The sequence below is a fragment of the Anabrus simplex genome, chromosome 2 (assembly GCF_040414725.1).
Source record: "Anabrus simplex isolate iqAnaSimp1 chromosome 2, ASM4041472v1, whole genome shotgun sequence".
Taxonomy (NCBI): domain Eukaryota; kingdom Metazoa; phylum Arthropoda; class Insecta; order Orthoptera; family Tettigoniidae; genus Anabrus; species Anabrus simplex.
The window spans coordinates 986,875,949-986,892,666 of NC_090266.1; the positions used below are offsets into that span (position 1 = coordinate 986,875,949).

At 40.9% G+C, this 16,718-nt stretch overlaps 1 protein-coding gene across 3 annotated transcripts in view; it reads right to left on the reverse strand.

Annotated features, from left to right (window-relative positions):
- Positions 1 to 16,718, reverse strand: part of LOC136864611 (ubiquitin carboxyl-terminal hydrolase 30) — a 413,613-nt gene that overhangs the window by 372,755 nt on the left and 24,140 nt on the right. For all 3 annotated transcript variants that reach the window (XM_067141847.2, XM_067141848.2, XM_067141846.2), the window contains exon 2: positions 4,635 to 4,787. In XM_067141847.2, the coding sequence (XP_066997948.2) occupies positions 4,635 to 4,787 (153 nt within the window). The remainder of the gene's footprint in view (positions 1 to 4,634; positions 4,788 to 16,718) is intronic.

The following is a 16,718-nucleotide window of genomic DNA, read 5'->3' on the forward strand; positions in this document are numbered from 1 at the left end:
CGACCGCTTGACCTTACCGCTTCCTCACTCTTAATCCACTCCACTCAGCAGGCGCACGCCACACGACACGTCCGTCCTCCTCACTGGCTTAAGCTAGAATACATCAGACTGTTGAGTACCAAGTTATGTTTTATTCCAATGCTAGTATTTCCCCTTTGTAAATAAAAGTAATGATAGGATAGGATTATTAATCATGTGATTTGATAGGCTAGTCCCGCTTAGAATGGTCGGGAGACCCCTTGTTCATTTTGATTCAATTAGATAGATATGGGAAGGGAGTGATCCAGTAGTAATGTATAGGTTTTGGGACCCCTTTTAGTGCCCATATTTGCATGCCGTACTAGTTTTTGTTTATTAGTGCTGAGAAGGAATTGAAGGGGAAAAAGGAATAGAAATTTGTGTAGATTCATGGTGTGGATCTCATCTGCGCAATTGCATAAGACGGGCAGGATTAGCAGGTGACAGGTTCTTTAACAAGTGCCCATACAGAGAAAACAGGTGGAATAGATGACAGCACTATATTCGTAAAAGTAGAAGCAGTAGTTTGTTTGCATGCTAGTATATAAGTTTTGGCTATAACTGAAGATGTACGAGAAATGCTATGCCGAGGTTCGAACACTGTCCTCCCTACACTAGTGAGGTTACACGTAGAAAGTCTGTTTAATGTTTTTGGCAAGATTTAATCATTTAAATTATTATTATTATTATTATTATCATTATTACAATTATTATTATTATTTCTTCTTATATTTTTGATCGATGATTTTATACCGATCTACTTAAATGTCAGGCTAGTTATGACAGGTACACAACCTCGCCTCTAAGGGGAGAGATTAGGAGATATTGCTCTATGGTAAAGGCTGACGAAAGTACGATGAAGGCTACAGGAAGAAATGTGTGGTTGAACTCCAGACTTCTGGCAAAATGAGGGAATTTTGAGATAATATGGCTGCTTAATTTGAGAAATGAATTGTTGGATCATAATGATAGTATGAGTTAGTTCGAGCAGGTGTACCCTGCATTAGCTCAATTGTATGGTTTTATTGATCCAGTGACTGCCGCTATTGTGCGTGCTAAATGTCCTTTCGCCCGTGCTGTGGAAGGGAGCTTTGACAAGCAGTGATTTGTTGCCCGAGTGAGAAGCAGCTTAAAGAACTTGCCTCGCCAGAGAAGAGTTTCTTTTAAAACGTAGTTTTCTGTGAGAAGAAAGACAGAATACTGATGTAACCACCATACCCAGTCCGTGAGCCATGACCCGAAAGCAATGTAGAATTTTTTTTACGACTGTCAATGACATGATTAGGTTAATTAGGGTTTTTATTTCAGTGTCCTTGATGGAGATAACCAGAGTCGTAGGTTCGAACCTCAGAATAGCACAGAAGGGACCGACAGCTCGCTCATGCAGCGGGTCACACAGGAGTGACTACAGCCATTGTATCATGTGTACATGTACACTGACTGACAGAGCAAATGCAACACCAAGAAGGAGTGGTTCGAAAGGGATGAAAGTTGGGGAAAAAACAGAGACGGCACGGACGAATAATTGATGTTTATTTCAAACCGATATGCAGTTTACACAATGCGCACGGCATCGACTCAGTAGGATGTAGGACCACCGCGAGCGGCGATGCACGCAGAAACACGTCGAGGTACAGAGTCAATAAGAGTGCGGATGGTGTCCTGAGGGATGGTTCTCCATTCTCTGTCAACCATTTGCCACAGTTGGTCGTCCATACGAGGCTGGGGCAGAGTTTGCAAACGGCATCCAATGAGATCCCACACGTGTTCGATTGGTGAGAGATCCGGAGAGTACGCTGGCCATGGAAGCATCTGTACACCTCGTAGAGCCTGTTGGGAGATGCGAGCAGTGTGTGGGCGGGCATTATCCTGATGAAACAGAGCATTGGGCAGCCCCTGAAGGTACGGGAGTGCCACCGGCCGCAGCACATGCTGCACGTAGCGGTGGGCATTTAACGTGCCTTGAATACGCACTAGAGGTGACGTGGAATCATACGCAATAGCGCCCCAAACCATGATGCCGCGTTGTCTAGCGGTAGGGCGCTCCACAGTTACTGCCGGATTTGACCTTTCTCCATGCCGACGCCGCACTCGTCTGCGGTGACTATCACTGACAGAACAGAAGCGTGACTCATCGGAGAACACGACGTTCCGCCATTCCCTCATCTAAGTCGCTCTAGCCCGGCACCATGCCAGGCAGGCACGTCTATGCTGTGGAGTCAATGGTAGTCTTCTGAGCGGACACTGGGAGTGCAGGCCTCCTTCAACCAATCGACGGGAAATTGTTCTGGTCGATATTGGAACAGCCAGGGTGTCTTGCACATGCTGAAGAATGGCGGTTGACGTGGCGTGCGGGGCTGCCACCGCTTGGTGGCGGATGCGCCGATCCTCGCGTGCTGACATCACTCGGGCTGCGCCTGGACCTCTCGCACGTGCCACATGTCCCTGCGCCAACCATCTTCGCCACAGGCGCTACACCGTGGACACATCCCTATGGGTATCGGCTGCGATTTGACGAAGCACCCACCTGCCCTTCTCAGCCCGATCACCATACCCCTCGTAAAGTCGTCTGTCTGCTGGAAATGCCTCCGTTGACGGCGGCCTGGCATTCTTAGCTATACACGTGTCCTGTGGCACACGACAACACGTTCTACAATGACTGTCGGCTGAGAAATCACGGTACGAAGTGGGCCATTCGCCAACGCCGTGTCCCATTTATCGTTCGCTACGTGCGCAGCACAGCGGCGCATTTCACATCATGAGCATACCTCAGTGACGTCAGTCTACCCTGCAATTGGCATAAAGTTCTGACCACTCCTTCTTGGTGTTGCATTTGCTCTGTCAGTCAGTGTATATGAGATGTTTCTTTTTCAGAGTGTGTTCATGTTATTGTTAATCGATGCTCAATTTGAATCTAGACTTCGTGAAAGTCCATGGATAGAGGTTGTAAGTGATTAGTTTTCTTTTCAAGTCGGTGTTCAATTCAATTATGGAAGACTTGAGACCATTTATTCTTTTCGTGTTTGGGTGATGGATTTATGATACGGTCGGAGCATTTGGATTAATTATCTCCAATTTAATTTAAAATTTCTTTTATAGATATTTTCTGGCGATAGATTTAAGTGAGCCGACCATTCTAATGCGGAGATTGTGTTTGTTTTAATGTAAATAAATTTTTAATTTGTAATCAGGGGTTTAGTCCCATGGAATACTTGCATTGGGAGGGGCATAGCTTATACTTGTAGGCCTATATAATTCAGGGTTATTTGACTATGTTTTTATACTCAACAGTTTATGTTTAACCGGGATGATAAGAGACATGCAAACCAATGGGATAGAAATGTCACATGCAAACCAAATGAAAGAAATGTGAAGTGTAAACAAATATTGTGCTCCTCTAGGACACACTTCATTTCATAAAGAGGAGGTAACAATCAATGTACAAGTCCTAAGGGAAGATTTATTATATTAGAGGTGTGATCAGCGATCAGTTGCTATCCACATAGATCTTTCTATGGAATGTGGAGGCAACCGCTGATATAAATGGTAGCACGGATTCCTCTGCTGATAAAATATGTGTGTTTTTTTGGTAATATCTGTTGTATTGTGGTTATCGAGGATGTCAGTAATTTTATGTAAATTTTACCGAGCGCTTTAGTAAATTTTTATTTTGAAACTTATTTGTGCCTATCTATACCGAAAAATTAGCATCCAGAAACCTCTTCCGTTCATTGTAAGCCTTTAAGGTAGTTTAAGTTTTATATTCTCTATTTGCTGCGGACGGTCTATGATCCTGAGTAGCCGCGATTGAGACCTTAGGAACGGGAGAGTTAGCAGCGACCTTGCTGTGCCGTATGGGCGATGACCTTTCATGTGAGTGGATTAATTATACAATCCCAATGAGGGGAAATCGTCACAGGCCGAAAAGGTCCCTTGACTATCGTTTTCCGTGGAGCGTGGTCCCATGTGTTCGTGACCCGACAGGGTTAGTTTGTTGTCACATGGTCCCATGAGTCATGGGGGACGGTGGGAAAGGTCCCAATATTATTGCACTGACTACATTTTGGTTTTAAAGAGGGTTTCATGCATGGCATTTTAAGGTTATACGGTATGTAATTTATGTACTTTAAAGTCCATTAAAGTTAGTAATACGGATTATACTGGGTTTTTTTTAAATTAACCTTTCACCCCTTCCCAGGCATTAGCATGGATAATCAAGGTTTTACTGTATTTGAAGCTTACGTTCACATTATTATAGCTATCAATCATTCCAAACAGAATGACATGAAATACTTATAATGCTGTAACACTACCAACTATCAAAAGATTGAGATCAGTTTTGATTTCTAATCAATGCACACACAAAAAAATGTTCACGTAAAATGTTTAATTCAATGTTAAACTATCAAGTGATATTCCATTTTGGATAATTTAAATCTATCAAGTAATCGTATATAAGACTTGATTTATCACTTGTTTATTCCTTTCTAGTTTACAACCCTCACGTGCTTGTGTAATAAATTGAAAACCAGCTTGTATAAGAACCCAAAATTAAGGACAGACATGGCTACTGAAATAAAGAATTCACAGACTCTCAAACTTTCAAGCAAACTTACCCATAATTGTGGTACATACAGCATCAGCCAAACTTCCAGGTATCCTCTTCTGAGATGATAACCAATCAATCAAATGTGAACAAGAGGCTAATGTTTGTAGCAGTGTGTTTATGAAACAAGAATTTCCTACATTAACAAGGCCCACAATATATCCTGAAAGAACACAAATTTATTATTACAGAACATGTACTAAAAGAACATAATTAATCAACAATCTGGTCATAAGGATAAGATGATGAATTTGATAAAAATGAAGATTAATAATGAAAACCAAAAATGAAACATGTCTTCATTAAATGCTAATGATGATGCTTGTTGTTTAAAGGGGCCTAACATCTAGGTTGTTGGCCACTTACATGCTAAAAAATTGCATAATTTGTATTTTCAACAGCATATACCATTCAGCTTTCTCTAACATGAGGCTGCTAAATAGACAAAGCATTCCAAACAGAAGGTAGATGCACCTATGCCTGACCCTGTACCTATAGATGACAGCCTAACTTAAGATGTACAAAAAAGAGAATATCTCCACTCATACTTGATTTCTTTTTGCATCAGTTTGTAGTCTAAATGTTTCTCTTTGGAAGAATAAATGTGTTGGCAGCAATGAAAGTTATGATCCAGATCTGCAAGTCCTGTGTATGAAAGGGAGCAGCAGCAAACAAAGTTCGGAGGGAACCTTAGCATTTTTTATAAGGAGATTAGTGCAAATAAATAAGGTATTATATATTTTTATTGGGTTCTGAAAGTTAAATCAATGTTTGATAGTATGTTTAATGAATTTGTATGAATTATATAACAGTGGTGAAGTGAAGGTTATAAATTAATACATAAAGCAAAGCAAAGTCACTTCCGTACAGGCCATGATGGCCCTTGGAGGAGTGGAAGGTAAAGGCTTCCACCATTGTTAACCTCGGCATGTGATGGGATAGAGTGGTTAGCTCTACGCCCGGCCGCCTTTGCCCCCAGGAATTAACCTGGTACTCATTTTTTACGACTTCCTGACGGGGGAAATTCTATGTTCCCATAGAGGGAATTAGACATTTTTCCACCAATAGAGCATATAAAAAATTAGATGTATGGCTTTTCAGGCATTTGCTCTATTAACCAGCGTTTCGTCTTAGGTCTGACACCAGACTCGTCAGAGTGGGATGTGTCAGACCCCACCCAGTGACACTGGGTGTATGCAGGTGAACTTGTCAGAAGCTCCTTTAAGAGGCATAGTCTGATAACTGCATACGGGAGATAAAACTCCACAATGGAATTAATGCCTGCCTAGCAATTCCGAATGGAAATTCTAAGTTCCCATAGAGGGAATTAGATATTTTTCCATCAATAGAGCATATCAAAAACCTGCATACACCCAGCGTCAGTGGGTGGGGTCTGACACATCCCACTCTGACGAGTCTGGTGTCAGACCTAAGACGAAGCGCTGGTTAATAGAGCAAACGCCTGAAAAGCCATACATCTAATTTTTGATCTGATTTTTGATATGCTCTATTGGTGGAAAAATATCTAATTCCCTCTATGGGAACTTAGAATTTCCGTTCGGAATTGCTAGGCGGGCATTAATTCCATTGTGGAGTTTTATCTCCCGTATGCAGTTATCAGACTGTGCCTCTTAAATAGGCTTCTGATAAGTTCACCTGCATACACCCAGCGTCAGTGGGTGGGGTCTGACATGTCGTGTCGCTGATCAGGCACTCCCGCATGTCATAAGTCGTGAGCAAACGGTTCGAAAATAAATTCGAACCGCGACCTCACAATGCAGCAGTAAAAGTAGATATAAGAAATTTTGAGTCAGAAAATGAAATAGAACTTAAGGCATCAAGATGAAATAATTATATGTGTAAGAAAATGTGATTGAAATATACATTGGGAATTATTAAGGAGATGCAGTTCTGAGCAGTAGAAGCTTTCACGCAGTGGTGAAATGTTTGAACAAACACAGGATATTGGTCATTCCTTATCACAGTATGTAAATGGTCAAAGGAATGACAGAGCACAGCTTGAACAGCACGTAGTACAGGGAAAATTCCGAGATTCGACCTTCTGGAACAATTGAGAAGGTTGAGAATTCTCTCAGGGAAGGGATGCTGCCCAGCCAATGAGAATAAGACAAATCAGAAGTATACAGGGTTCAAAGTTCGGCTGAGCATAGCAACAGCGAAATACAGAATTAACTTAAGGGAGAACTCAGAGAGGTGATCAGTTAGTTCATAGCTCACAGTCAGAAGAGGTAGTTGGGAAGTTAAGCTGGAAGTCTGGTGGGGTCAATAAGCCGATCAGGTCGCGAATAGAACTTTATAAAAGTTCAACTCAGTATTACCAGCATTGGTAATAGGGATTGTAGGCATTGTGCCAATAAGTTTAAACACTCCAGTAATAGAGTGTTAGGGTAAAGGAACACACCAGCAAACTTATAATTCAGCTAAATCAAACGGGAAGTCATTAAGTATATATGCGACCAGGGAAACGTACAGGTATATTGATCGGCAATTGAAACATTTAAGCTTTACCGCTAGAAAGAACTTAAATTACAGGGAGAGTGGTAAAAGCTACTGACTGTTCATTATTACGGGTGAAGGTCTCTGGAGGAGCCCAGTTAATAGTCACTCAACTACTCGGAGAACTCAAGGGAAATCATAATTCTGGAGGCCCAGATGAGCCCACCATAGAGTCGAGCAGGGAAACGAACTGTACTAGATTTGGACAACATAGTTGGGAAGAGGTAACCACGGAGCGGCAGGTTCCAGTATACGCCGTGAGGTCAACACTAGGGAGTCACAAGGACAGTAACACAAAGACTTATCAGAACTGCATCTCTTGGGTATTGTGAAGGGAACCAGATACCTGCGTGTGATAAATTGTGAAAGTGAAATTCAGGCTTCAAGAGAGAAGACGTCGTGGAAGACTTCATCCTCTCGGAAGATAAGTATTATCTGGTAATAAATGAACTAATTAGGGAACCAAGGACTTATTAGCTAGACGAGATTGTTGAGTAGAATAGGTAGTTTCCTAAATTCAAGATCAAAGTAACATTCAAGAGTTGTATATAATTGTATATAATTGTATGGTGAATTAATTTGGGCAATTTAATATAATAATTCTGGGCATTAGCCACCTTAACTTGGTGTTATCATTGTAGAGTATAGTGCATTTTAGAACCCTTTCCAGTCCCCAGCTTGCCATATCCTTAGGATATGACAGACACATCCCACTCTGACGAGTCTGGTGTCAGACCTAAGACGAAGCGCTGGTTAATAGAGCAAACGCCTGAAAATCCATACTTCCTGACGGGGATTCGAATCCACGTCCTTCCGGGCGAACCAAGCACACCTTTACCACCTCGGCCAGGCAGCCCCTTTATAAATTATTACATATATTATGTAATTAGTACACCATAGTGGGCCTTGTATCAGCTTAGGGTGAAAAATTATTTTGGTATGTTTCAAATTAGAAATATGCAATTTAAACTAGCTAGATACATATATGGTGGTCATGATCATTAAGGCATAAAGTCTATTTGGTCTGACACCGCGGTTAGCCAGTTCGAGTCCCATTCGTCGAAAAATTTTGCCATCAGGGCAGGAGAGGTGGTACTATATAATTTCTAATCACCAGATTGCGTGCCAAACGCCTGGATTAAATTCCAAGCCTCTCCATGGTGCTCATATGGAGTGAGGGCATATGACGCTACTGATAGTGATTCGTTCATTACATGAGGATACGAATCCTTGAGCAGACCCCTTGGTGCTATTCAACAGGAGGAGGCTACGTGCCAGCAATGGATTTCACCCTCTCCCTTCCTACTATCATATAACAAGTCATTCATTTCATCTCATCTCATTAATTCTTCAGATGAGGTTGACATGAGGAGGTGCATCCGGTCGTAAAATCTTGCTACGAAGATTCATATCATTTCATACCCAACCCTGTAGAAAAACAGGACGAGGGTTGGATGGAGGCAGACCAAATATAAATTGGAATTTGAATGTACCGCACTGTTAGTAATAATTCTGAGGCGGGGCTTTGCAGGATGTTGGTGGGGGGTTTCTGGAGAAGAAGGTCACGTGAGCAAATGATGGTGGAGAGCTGGGCTGCTTCAGTACGGTATGAGTGAGCAAGAGATGCACACGTCTGTTGTGCAATGCATCATCATCAAATTTTTTGCAAAAAAGGGACCAAATCTTCCGTAACTTTGAGATGGCTCTGCGCACATTTTCGGGAAGAAACACTTACACAGACTCGAGTGTATGAGTGGGCTAAAAAATTTGTGGCAGGAAGAGAAGCTGTGGAAAATGAACCTCCTGAAAGATCGCAGACAAGCATCACTGCCATTCATGACATTATTGGTAAAGATCAGCGAATAAAAATTTTGTGAATTGTTTTAACCGTAAGAATAAGTTACACAAGTGTTCAAACCATCATCCGAGATGAACTCCGTTTCAGGAAACTGTCTGCCAGGTGGGATCCTTGTCTCCTCGACCAGGAACAAAAAACTTAACGCCAAGAAGTTTGTCAGAGACTCCTGCGTCGAGGAGGAAAGAGAGGATTTCTTGCATTGTATTGTGACTTGTGATGAAACTTGGGTGCATCATTACACCCCAGAGTCAAAGCAAGCAAACATGGAGTGGCGGCAAAGAGACGAAGCAGATCCGGTCAAGACCAAAACATGCCCATCTGCTGGAAAGGTGCTTGAAACCGTTTTCTAGTACTCCGCGGGTGTTTTGTTGGTGGATTTTCTTCACATGCAAAGGAAAATAAATGCATCCTATTAATGTTGCCTTTTGGATAAAGCAAAAGCTGCGTATCGCAACAAGCAATGCCAGCAACTGATTCAAAACATCATTCTTCTCCATGACAAAGCAAGACCACATACTGCTGCTTTAATGCAGGAAAAACTGGAGGAAATTCACTGGACACCTGTGAAACACCTTCTGTACAGTCCAGATTTATTGCCCTGCGACTCCCATTTGTTTGCACCACTAAAACAAGACCTAGGAGGGCAGCGGTTCAATGATAATGGAAGTGTAGAAGAGTTCGTGCGCAACTAGCTCCGCACATGTCCCTCTTCTTTCTATCAGGACGGCATCAAAATCTTGCTAATTCGATGGAGAAAATGTGTATTGAAGGCAGGACACTATGCAGAAAAGTGATGTTTATATGCGCATTTTTTTGGTTGATGCAATAAATTTAAAAAATAATACCCATTTATATCTGATCTGTCCTCGTACATACACACATACGTAATAGCTAGATACAATATTTCTGTTTATGTGATTCTCCAATAAGGGAATCTGAAGCTGATCCCATGCGTCAGGTGTAAGCAGCCGATAAATACCATAACCCCAAGCTGATACATGGTCTGTATTTTTTTTTTTTTGTCACACCTATCTTTCAAGTGATGATATAAAATGGCCCCTCAACAAAGTAAAATTCTAAAGTACCCAGTCATCCATGGCTGCTGCATAGGATGGGATGAAAAGAAGAATACCAGTAAATACAGCAGCTTCAAAATACAGGGTATCTAAAACTACTCTTCTGTACAAGGCTAGGGGAAGTATCCTGCTTATATCTGTAACTAGCTGATGTACCCGTGCTTCGCTACGGGATTTTCGGAAAGACTGTCTTTGTGGTTTTCCTAACTACGGTTAACTTAGGCCATTACAAAAATGTCAGTAGGAATGTACGGATTAAAAGCAATGTTATCATATAAAATACTCGATCAAATGAAAAACTGCACATTTTCTCACTTTTAACGAACAGTACTACGATGCCGAAGTTCCAGTGCTGGAATGACCAGACCGCAGACAGCCGTGAACACTCCTCTGCCGTTGTTCCGTTAAATATACACACTGCTCATTCCAATCAGGGCCTTAGGGTAGGGATTGAATAGCTCGAACGCTATGATGAACCAGTTTGTTACGTACCAGTAGTATCAGAAAATTTATGAACCAGAGGAATGGCATGCTTAAGAAGAAAATTATCCAACTCCCCAGCTACTTCCCGCCAATATTCATGCAGGCTGTTATACTCGGTACGACCGGGCGAGTTGGCCGTGCGGTTAGTGGCACACAGCTGTGAGTTTGCATCCGGGAGGTAGAGGGTTCGAAAACCACTGTCGACAGCCCTGAAGATGGCTTTCCGTGGTCTCCCTTTTTCACACCAGGTAGATGCTGGGGCTGTACCGTAATTAACGCCAGGGCCGCTTCCTTTCCACTCCTAGCCCTTTTCCTATCCCATCGTCGCCATAAGACATATCTGTGTCGGTGCGACGTTAAGCAAATTTCAAAAAAGAAATACTCGGTATACAGCAGTAATCCCATCTATCAGACATGACTGGCAACATAAGACACAAAGCCACCGCACAAAGCACATCACAACAAACAATGGTCAATGTGATGTTATTGTTGTTCAATGTTAAGAGATGAGTTTTGTGTATTGTAGGCCTTCACATTTAGTTTTCTTCCAACTCTGTGATATTAGGGCGTCTTACAAAATTATTTATAGCGTAGACTGTAGTTCCTTACTCCCCGACTTTACATAAACGATTTTCATTAAATTTTTTTACCCATTTTCTCATGGCTTGGCGCTGATATGGACTTAGCAACAAAAATACAAATACATTTGTACAGTACGGTACGGTACGTCACGGTAAAAATGTATAAGACATCAATGATCAGAAATGTAATACTATACAACTTAAGTAATGCAGTATTTGTCGACAGGACCACTAATAACACAAATACCGTTATGTGAGAATTAAATTTTAGGCCTTCCCCTAAACTACCTTTCCGCTCAGCGTGAATAAAATTATTTATGGCCTAGATTTTAGCGACTTATTTTCTGACTTTACATACCGATTTTCATTAAGATAGGACCACTATTATAAAAAAATTGAGTATTTAAATTTAGGCATTCCCCTAAACTACCATTTCTTTCAGCATGAATAAGATTATTTATGGCCTAGATTGTAACAGCTTATTTCCCGACTTTGCATACCGATTTTGATTAAGATAGGACCGCTAATAACATAAATTTTTGAGAATTAAATTTTAGGCCTTCCCCTAAACTACCATTTGTCTTAGCGTGAATAAGATTATTTATGGCCTAGATTGTAGCGACTTATTCCCGGACACTACATACCGATTTTCATTAAATTCTCTTCAGCCGTTTTCTCGTGATGTGTGTACATACATACATACATACATACATACATACATACATACATACATACAGACATACATTACGGAAAATTAAAAAGTGCATTTCCTTGCTACTATGGACACGACTGATACAAAAATACCATCCTTTTTAAATTCTGAGCAATGTACAGACAAAACTCTCATTTTATATACATAGAAGATGTTTAGCCTGTAACGTAATAAACAATGATTAGTTAATTAAAGGGTAATTTGTTTTTACAATGCTTGGTAAAGCTAAAGATGTATTTTGCAATACAATAAGTTAAATAAATATGTGATGTTCTAAACAGACCATTATGATAATGTATTGAATAGGTGGAACCTTTAGCTTTACCAAGCATTGTAAAATCTTGAGTCAATACGGACAAAAAATGAAGTTTTTAATACTAAGTAATTTGTTTTGTTATATACTGAGTGAGTGGGCCGTGCAGTTAGGGGCGCGCAGCTGTGAGCTTCCATTTGGGAAATAGCAGGTTCGAACCTTACTGTCGACAACCCTGAAGATGGTTTGCAGTAGCCCTTTCCCCTCCCATCGTCATAAGACCTACCTGGGTCAGTGCAACGTAAGGCAACAAGTAAAAAAAAAGTTACATCATACAGTATAATCTATGTCAGCTATAGGTGCAAAAAGTGTCGGCCTTACGAGACAAGGAAAAAAGAACTCACAGATACGAAAACACACATTTAAAAAAATAATTTTAAGGGATGACTACTGATTATAAGAATATTCTCTATTGATGTATCTTGTTGGGCACAATGGGATCTATCTGATGGAATATAAAAATAATGAGTGACTAGTTTAGGAATTTTTTTTGCCTACATTATCTAAAAATAATATATATTAAAGTGTCAGCTACTGGTGCATCTACGTCTTTATAATTGAGATGGTGACAGAGGAATATGTTAAAGCAAAGAAAGGTCAGTTTTCCACGTGACGCTCATAACTGGTATACCAATAATTCCTCAGAAATGCAACTGAAGCCTTTACAGCCACTAAGGACACCATGTTCATAAATTTGCCCTCAATCTACACAGTTTACAGAACTGTGCAAATCTGGTTGTTATTGCACCTCCAGCTCCAACTATAAAATCTTCATGATTCAGATTTCTAAAATATCCCCCGGTATTACCCTCTTTTACACTTTTCAAGGGACCCAACGACTAATGATGTAAATGAGGTGGGAGTATGAATCAAGGGAACCAACTTCTTGTACGTATAAATGCTCTGGAAAAGGAGGGAAATGTTACACAAATGCATATTATTCATTTATAGAGTATTTCAATCTTAATGCTATTAACTAACTTATCTCAAATAAAGGTCCAATGTTAACTAACTGTTGATAATACACTGCCTTTGTAATTCTGCTCATCCAATGACCAGGAAAATGGTACCAGTAGGTAGGTAAAATATTGTGTAATAAAGTAGCCTATATTTTTTAATCTGGTTATCTTTCTTAGAAGACCTATAGGATTATCTAAGAAGCAATAAACGTTCTTTCTCTGGATGGAACATTTTAATTACTGCTCTTGTACCTATTTACAACATTAACACACATTTATTCCATATGGAAAACTGTGCAAGTCAGACTGCACTACTGAAGATTTTCTTTGGGTGGATGATGCTATGTTAACAGCAGAGGAAAAAATTGTGGAGGAGTTGGTTGCAGAACAAACAGTAGCCAAGTTTCCCACCAGTGACAACCGGAATAGTCCAGAATCAATTTCTGTTTATACTTCTTATCTCTCTTGTCCTCGATTTGTTTTTCAAGTTCATAAAGATTATGAAAATGATTTTTACCTTCCTCTACAGATGACAGTTATCTACATTAGATGTCCACAGCTGCACTTGTCTCAGTACGGGTACTCATCCCTTTTTCTTTGTTGTCTACCACCACAGCAAAAACCACTACCAACTTTGAACTCAGTCAATCAGCCACAGTTGCATACCACTCAGCTGTAATGTCCAGTCACGCAGCACCTAATTATTAAGCCAGTTTCATCCCAGTGACACCAGGTCCACAGTGGCACACCTCCAGATTCCAATTTCAATTTATGAGATTGACACCTCAATTTACGCCAGAAGAGGAATGAGCTCACAGCACCCAGGCAGTGGACCTAGAACTGGCACCTCCAGCAACAACAACTGACCCACCACTACCCACGGGCACCTCCATTCAGAATATTCCTCCTACCACCACCACCACCACCACCACCACCACCACCACCACCACCACCACCACCACCTCTACCTCCACATCTCCCAAGTTTGCATTCTCTGCTATATCTAGCATTAGACATCCTATCAATTATTCCTGCTTCCTCCAACCCACTCCAGCAGTAACACATTCGTTCTTATTTTCCGATCCCTCCCTTGACTTCCAGTCATGCCGTACCATATTCTCCATTGTATTCAGATACAACATGCGCCGAGAAGACACAGCGGATATCAAAAGAACTACAAGTGGAGTCACCATACAGGTCAAAGAGGACGCTGCTGCCAATCTACTCACCACTGCCATAGGTTCTGAAAGTCTGGGATCAAGCACCCCACCCCACTTCAACTGCTCTCACCGCCACGTTTCAAAACTCCATCTCCCCCTCAATGCTACAGACTCCTCAGTTGTGTAATATGAGGGGTAGATCCCTCTATTACTGAAGACACCATGCTCTCCGCGCTAAACACCGAAGGCATTGCGGATCAAGAAAATAATGGGTCCAACATACATAGTACGGATTCTTCTACATCACGTAAAGACATTGACAGGGTATTGGCCAGTGGAGTCTCCACTCACCGACATCACCATTAAGTTAAACCATCTCGTATACCACCTCCCTAATTCATTATGTGAGAGTAATGCCTCGCCTACAAGAATCATCCCACCACTCACTGCACATCTATGTGGACACTGCAATCAACAACACGCTATGCCCAGATGTCCCAACACACACCAACCAACCAACCAGTGTCACACCTATGGAGGTACTCACCCAGTATACTCACGCCGTTGCAGAAGCTACCCTCTACCTCCCCAAAACCAACCAGAACTCGTAGCACCAATTAGAACCATCAAATCACCCACATCACCCAACCATTCCCTTTTCTCACCACCCGCAGTTGAAGATCTCATCCGTTTCCTATTTCATTGCTCAATATTCACCCTTACAACAGATCCTTAGTCCTCAAACACCTACAAGCCGCAGCAAATCAAACATTCAATCTATATTTCTCAACCACCCATTCAGGCTTAAATTCTCATTTCAACTTTACATGTCTGGAAACCCTGGTTTAAATCCCCACAGGTCTCTCATTTTAGCAAATAAGTTCCATCTTCAATGAATCTGTATAATCATCAATGCTGCCACCCACAGTATGTATAGAGTAGGTTTGTAAGTGTATCAAGAGAACAATTATGTAACACAGTAGCATGCTTGCAAATTTTGCTGTCTGTTTCCATACTTAGAATTCCAGGCGCAGGATACAATGGTTAATTACAATCAAGTTTTTGTTAACGCTGTAGAATTATTGTATTCCCAAACTAAGATCTAGCTAAAAAAAAAAAAAAGTTGGTGTTGGTATATGTAACAAAAGTAAACAAATTACCTTCCTTCCTGTGTATGACAAAATAAAATAAAGATGCAGATGTGCCAACTTTCAAAAGTCAAAAATCAGGAGGTTCTTTCTGCGGCATATCCCGACATGTTATGACACATCGTTGATGATGCAACTTCAAAGAATATTTAACACATTATACTGCTCAGTTACATAATTCACCTATTAATTAATTTTTTAAATACTGAAATGTTGCATATATTTTATAAATACTGAAATACTGCATGTATCTCAGTTTTAGAACACATGACTCATCATTGTAACTGCCTTAGGCCTTTTCATAAATTTCTGAACTAGATTTATGCACAAAGCACTGGCCTTGTTGAATGGGTTTTAAGATTTAATTTTTTCCAGAATTCTTTTTCGGGGAGCTTTGGTCTGAATTGAGTTTTTGTCCTTGTAAATATGCTAATAATACTCTCTCAGTTGGCAGTGCTATGGGGAAATGATGAAATAAAAAGCATTATGTTAGAGATTTTGTCATAATTAAGAACACGACCAGCTGATGGCATCAGTCTTGCCAGTGTCCAATGATCATCAATTCTCTTCAGCTACTTAAAGAACGAGAAAAAAATGGGATTGTCAAAAAATACAGGAATACTAACACTGCTCTCAAAATCAGGAGATAAATCTCTGCGATCAAGAGAGAGGGAGGAAGGACAAAAATTAGGGAGTCTCCTGCTTAAATCCGGAGAGTTGGAATGTCTGACCCACCTCCTCCGTCCTTCACACCTCCGCAACTCACCCAAATCTCTTGACCAGAGAGAGGCTGTAACCCTCTACGTGGACCACCCTGCCCCTTCAGGGTGTGGAATGAAAACTTTTGTTATATGTAGCCTTGAACGTGCAAATTACGAGAACCTGTAGCCTTACCTGATATGTATTCACATTTCACTTCTAGCGTGCAAAGACGTCGCAAAGACGAAAGCCGGATGACGCTAGAGTATAACAGGATCCATTGTTTGAGGTGAAGCAGTACTGATACCAACCGCATTTCAAATAATAGCGCACCTAAGTTTTTCTTCGCTAAATTCAGGAGAGAATATGGGTGTAGTATTCACGTATATATGGTAAATGTGACGAATAAGCAACAATAACTTTAACAACTGCAACAGCAAAAGCAAGCATAAAACAAAAATCACTAAATAATGAACACGGGCAAGATGAACAATGAATCACTTGATAACTTCATCAATGTAGCATTTCACAGAATGAACGTGTGTGGGTTAAGCATCGTCGCATGCCTAGCCATGAGGGAAAGGGGAA